The sequence below is a fragment of the Primulina huaijiensis genome, unplaced genomic scaffold (genome assembly GCF_012295235.1).
Source record: "Primulina huaijiensis isolate GDHJ02 unplaced genomic scaffold, ASM1229523v2 scaffold41145, whole genome shotgun sequence".
NCBI classification, from domain to species: Eukaryota; Viridiplantae; Streptophyta; class Magnoliopsida; order Lamiales; family Gesneriaceae; genus Primulina; species Primulina huaijiensis.
Genome location: NW_027359784.1, coordinates 21,351 through 27,718, shown reverse-complemented (window position 1 = coordinate 27,718; position 6,368 = coordinate 21,351). Strand labels below are relative to the sequence as shown.

General features: G+C 32.6%; 1 protein-coding gene across 1 annotated transcript; it reads left to right on the top strand.

Moving 5' to 3' along the window:
- Positions 1 to 4: 4 nt before the first annotated feature.
- Positions 5 to 3,257, top strand: LOC140969371 (pectin acetylesterase 12-like; the record flags this gene model as incomplete). Its single annotated transcript, XM_073430691.1, has 11 exons — positions 5 to 58; positions 384 to 513; positions 611 to 684; positions 1,108 to 1,194; positions 1,370 to 1,494; positions 1,574 to 1,634; positions 1,881 to 1,934; positions 2,029 to 2,106; positions 2,466 to 2,571; positions 2,660 to 2,805; positions 2,917 to 3,257. Coding segments are annotated over 11 exons (1,023 nt in total), but the record flags the coding sequence as incomplete, so codon positions are not given.
- Between the last annotated feature and the right edge of the window lie 3,111 nt (positions 3,258 to 6,368).

The following is a 6,368-nucleotide window of genomic DNA, read 5'->3' as shown; positions in this document are numbered from 1 at the left end:
CTATCACTTGCATGGTGGATTTGGAACTGGAGCAAACAGTTGGCTTATCCAGTTGGAGGTTCGTACACAAAGCTTTGAAAATCGTCATTTTCTTGATTGAGTTCAATATCGATCAGGTTTTTTCAGTTTGGTGTAAATTTATGAACTTGTGTTAGGCAAAATACATTTTTATCCCTTTTGAATTTAAATTCTTTTGTTTTTTTGGGCTTCAATGGGTGGCCATATTCCGTGTCCATTTATGAATCACTAATTTGCCAGGGTTGTTACACTGAGATTATTTTCCTATCTGAGCTAATGGGTAATTTTGAGTAACCAAGCATTCAAGATGATACGTACTGTTTTTGTTTTCTATTATGAGACCTTATCTTTGAGACTTGTGTCAGGGTGGGGGGTGGTGCAACACTATAAGATCCTGTGTTTTCCGTAAAACCACACGTCGTGGATCATCCAAATATTTTGAGAAAGAACTTCCATTTACAGGGATACTAAGCAACAAGGCTCAGGAAAATCCAGGTTCAATACAGAGAAACTTGTTAATTTTGTCAATCACATTATCTCGTCTCATCTTGATTGCTTTATCATTTGTATGATCTTAATATTCAACTTGCAGATTTTTTTAACTGGAACAGAGTAAAGATACGATATTGCGATGGGGCTTCCTTTGCCGGTGATGGTGAAAACAAGGTAAGTGCCATTTTTAGCCATGGCATTGTATCTATTATTTAATTGTAAATCTGTGTTTCCTGCACAATTACTAGCTATTTGTTCTATGGGTTTTTATTGGCATCTTTCCAATTTCCGGACCCAAAAGCCCATACAAGCAAGAGTTTGCACAATTACCCCCAACTGCCAAATGATTTGTATCTCCCTCATTTTATGAGAATGATTAGTAATCGAAGTTGCCCAGAAAATATATCGCATACAAACTTATAAAAGCCCACGTGCAAATGCAATGTGACGTGAGATATGCGACTTGTGTATCACACATTTGGTGCTACATTTTAAGTATTCTATGTTTTAATGGAAATACTTTGCCTACTGATCTGATTGTTTAGTATTCAAGCTTCCAAAATATATTTCATCTATTAAAAAAGCATGTTAGTGCAGGCTGCAGCATTGCAGTTCAGAGGACAACGTATATGGCAAGCAGCAATTGAAGAGCTGATGTCGAAAGGAATGCGTAATGCTGACCATGTAATCAAATTGGGATGCTACTTCTTTTAATTAAAAGTCACTCTGCATGTCTAAATTTACTTAACAACAAATTCTGATAATGAAATTAAATTTTGACATTTAAAACGGTCAATATGATTTCAACTCAATAATCCATGTTGATTTTACGCTTTAATATTTTTAAAATTCTTTTCAGGCACTTCTTTCTGGTTGCTCTGCGGGTGGTTTAGCTTCTATATTGCATTGTGATGAGTTTCGAGAATTTTTTCCAGCAAGTACAAAAGTGAAATGTTTGAGCGATGCTGGATTGTTTATGGACGCGTAATTTCCAAATCTTAATACAACATTTCCTTTTCAGTAATTTTGTCGTGTACTCTATCCACATTTTTTTCCTTCGCAGCACCGATGTTTCTGGAGGACGCACAATGCGAACTTTCTTTGGCGGTGTTGTTAGCTTACAGGTACTTGGATCAATCAAAGTTATGATTTAACATGTTCATGTACTTGTAAATGTATCCCTAGTTTTTGAGTTAGATGGCGCTGAAGGATATTTTAGTCCTGGATTATATCAATTGACACACTTTACTGCTGAGTGGTATTTTCTAGCCAGTGTTCTTTGTGATGCAACCAACTCTATGTCGAAATGGGATAGGAGTATTTCTATAGTCTTGATTTTGAGAAGTCATTACAAGTTCGATATGTTACAGGGTGTTCAAAGCCACCTAGCAAGAACTTGTACCAGCCACCTCGATCCAACATCAGTAAGATTTCAGTGCACGGTTTTTTTTCCACAGCTCCATCATATTTTGTGTACCTCATCTAATTTCTCTCCAATTGTGCTGTTATATATTGCAGTGCTTCTTCCCTCAGAATTTAGTTGCAAACATCAAAACCCCTTTGTTCATTCTCAATGCTGCTTATGATTCATGGCAGGTAGGAAACTGTTTTAGCATTTAGCTTCCTTTTTGAAAGCACAAAAATTATTGTCGTACCACTTTCATGAGCTTCAACAGTTAGAAAAAGTGGTTTCAAATACTATATCGGAGTTGGGGATCATTTATTTCATTACTTGTGATTTGGAGCTTATTTCTAGATGTTTGTTGGTTAGCACCCGGCAGCTTATAGATGGTGGACGTGTTAAAGCATAAAACTATTGTTAGACCACTTTCTACGAACTTGAACTTTTGGAAAAAAATCATTTCGGACACTAATTTTTCAACAGGTTTGAATAACTCTACGTTATAAGGAGTGTAATATATCCATATAAATTCTTCTTCTCGTCTCGTATTCAGGTCCAACAAAGCTTGGCTCCTCCATCAGCTGATCCAAGTGGGACGTGGCGCGAATGTAAAATGGACAATGAAAAATGTTCAGCAACACAGCTTCAATTTCTGCAAGGTGATTAATTCTACTTGTTGATTTCATAAGCTATTAGTTTCCTCATGTTTGGAAATTTCAAGTTCTTAATGATTCTGCTGTGGATTAGGTTTTAGGAATTCAATGCTGAATGCAATAAAAGGAGTTGAAAGGTTGAGTCAAAATGGCTTGTTCATAAATTCTTGTTTCGCTCACTGCCAATCGGAGAGGCAGGATACTTGGTTCGCAGATGATTCTCCGGTACTAGGGAATAAGGTATGTTTTCCTTCTGAACAACACTCATATTGACAAATATGTTTCCGGATGTTTGATGGTAAATACTAAATTTGATCGAGTTTGTTTAACTGGGCGACTATTATTTCACAGGCAATCGCCATTTCTGTTGGAGATTGGTATTTTGATCGAGGAAGTAGCAAGGCGATTGACTGCGCGTATCCATGCGATAAAACATGTCACAACCTGGTATTCAATTGAACCAGTAGTATTACTTAATACTTATACATCATTATTGTTGGTTTGATCAATTGATCATCAAATATGATTGGTAATTTAAGCAGCCATTTGTTGTAAGGAAGAAAAATAAAAGAAAATTCTAAGGCAATAAATAGCCTATTCTGCTGTCAAATTATGTACCGCATTGGACAACTTGGGCCATGTTTGGATCTTGGATTTTATTAAAGAAAATAGCTGTGAAACTCTAAAAGACATTTTATATCATTCTCATCATGCTCTTAGAAATATACTCAATATACCACATTTATTTTGCCATGGAAAAGCACTACATTCTGTAGGACATCTCGAGTTCAAGACCACGAGTTGCTCGAGACGTATCAACATCGACGTTGTTTAACAAATAAAATTCACAAACAACAAGCTTCATAGTAAATTATAAATCAAATCAGTCTAGCTTTGTAAATAAACTTGTCTTTATAATAGAAATTCCAATGATAAAATAAAAATTTACAAAAGCGTTTTACCACTTGAAATCAACTAATGCTAATAGAATTAAAATAAGTACGAAAATTGCGAATTATTCTTCATAAATAACCTGAAATCATATTATGCTCGTCTTCTTCTAACTATTCTTCATTTTTATCTGAGGAGGGTAAGTAAAGAGTGAGTGTTTGGGAAAACATCCAACAAACGAGGATCGATTAAACACAACATATAACGTTTATAAAAGAACAAATGCATACATATTTTTCGAAACATATCATGAGAATATATCATAAACAGATCATAGTCGTATATCACTGAAATTTTATCTAATTTCCTCAAAGATTATCCTGATAAGTCTGTAGTTTTTATTTCTCTATGAAGCGAGGCTAAACTTTCAAAGTTTGTGGTTTAAATATTGAGTGGCTTGAAGCCTTATTTATAGGAGGTGTGCGCGCTCCTTTGGATTTTGGCACAAAATTGTGTTATTCTTGGCATTTAAATCATGTCATATTTTGCCAGAAATCTCTTCTCTAATCTGGCGCAAATTATTTCATGATTACCAAAATTATCTTCCAAAATTTCAGTCCCAAATCTTATCAAAATTTCGAATTCTTTGGCACTAAGTTAGCAGATTTGGAAGTTTCAATAGTCCAAATTTTCGAAATTTAGTTCAAACCCAGTCCAAATTTTCGTGGGCTTTACACGAAACCCAACCACCCTATCTGGATATGTGTATGAAGTATGAACCACTCAACTCTTTTATGTGTCATTGATTGCATCATAATGATGCCATTAAGACAATTTAAGGAACACAATTAAGTAAAAAACGAAGGGAATAATTTTGTATTTTGAGTTTTGGTAATCTTTGAAATAATAATTTTATTTTTCAAGAAAAATAATAATAATAATAATAATAATAATAATAATAATAATAATAATAATAATAATAATGTGGGAGGAGAGGTCTAATTAGGCGGCTGAGTTTCAATTTATTATATTGGCAGAGATATAAACCAAAGAAAGAATAAAATGAAATTGTTTTTATGAATTGTCTGTCTTTCAGAGGAAGTGTCCTTTGTGGAAGAATCGATGTCTCCATGCGTTCCCTCGTGAAAGAAAATGTCGAAATGAAATCAGACATCAAGAAAATGAACATCTTTGGGATTAGGACATTTATGTATTCATCTTTTGATTTTTTTTTAATTCATAAAAAAATTTTGAATTGTTTTTTAATTAGTTGATAATAATAATTGATTTACATTTATTACATAAATTCAAAAATATTTGCTTTTAAAAAAAAACAATTATTTGTTTGTTTGTTTTTTTTTAAAAGAATATAAAAAGAGAATGGCGTTGCTAGAAAACAAACATGATTATTTGTCTATTTCAAAATAGGCAAAAACTTGTGTGAAACGGTCTCATAGATCGTATTTTATGAGACAGATCTTTTATTTGGGTCATTCATGAAAAAATACTATTTTTTATGCTAAAGTATTATTTTTTATTGTGAATATCGGTAGGGTTGACCCGTCTCACAAATAAAGATCCGTGAGACTGTTTCACAAGAGATCTACTCTTTCACATATATTCTTTTTCTAATGTAGATTTTTTTTAAAAAAATAAAGGGAATTATTGATGTAATTTATGAAAATTGAGTGACTACAGTAGAAAAAACATTCAAATACGAATAATTAATGAAAATATTGTGATAGAATTACAACATCGTACCGATTTTGTTTTGTTCACTTTTTGGATCATTATATATATATACTTGCCCGGTTAAATTAAAATTTTTTAAATAAAAAATTTATTTAGAATTATTTGATTTATTACAAAGAGATTTTAGCAGTTTATAGCATACACCGTATCAAAATAATGCATGATATCGTCACTTAAATTAATTTCATTACCCAAAATAACGATGAGTATTATTCTTTCCATAAAGTTAAATACTAAAGTGCTATTCCTTTCAACTTCTAATTAGGTGTTATTTTATTCCTTTTCCTACATCGTTTGTGTGCCTCTTATCAAGAACAGAAACTCTTGTCAAAACACATAATCTGGATGGACATATTATTATATCAGTGGATTCAACCAAAATCGGCTTTAATTAATAATAACTAAAAGCGTTAATTGATTGATAGGATCAATCGGCTCGACAAGTTCGTAAAATGATAGAATAGTATGTAATGTATAAAAATTTCAGTGTCACATGGTGTTGAGAATACAATCAAAGTTACACATCGAATATATATAAAGAAGATTTCGAGTTAATAAGATGAAATGATATCTTTATTGACATGATGTTTGAGTCCCATTATATAATAAGTGGTATCGTAGTCTCATGATCTAGATCGAACTCGTGGATTGATTCTTAAAGGAAGGACGTAGAGCTCCAAGTAAATTAATGATCAACTCTCAAGGCAGGTATTGTACCAAGTAATTCATATACCGCGTGCGACAGTGTAGAGAGGAGTAACCTCGATTGGAGTGTATGATCCTCCAAGTGGAGAGGATCAACAGATGAACTTGAGGGGAGCTTATTGGAGAGGATGTCTAGTGAGCGAAGTAGAACTTATCAAACAGCTCACGGACATGAAACTAATTCAATATGGCAATCGTTACAAAATTTATATCATAATTATCAACATTTTTGCTAACATCAGCATTATCGATGCAAAATGACTAAAATAACAAAATTTTGAAATATATACGACTAAGATCGAAATTTGATAACATGAAACTAAGGTCTTTTTCACTCCTTTTTACTTCCTAATCAATGCAACTTGATGGAAAAATAAAATCTAATTAAAAGCAAAATCTTATTTTAAAACCTCGATATTATTATTATTATTATTATTATTATTATTATTATTATT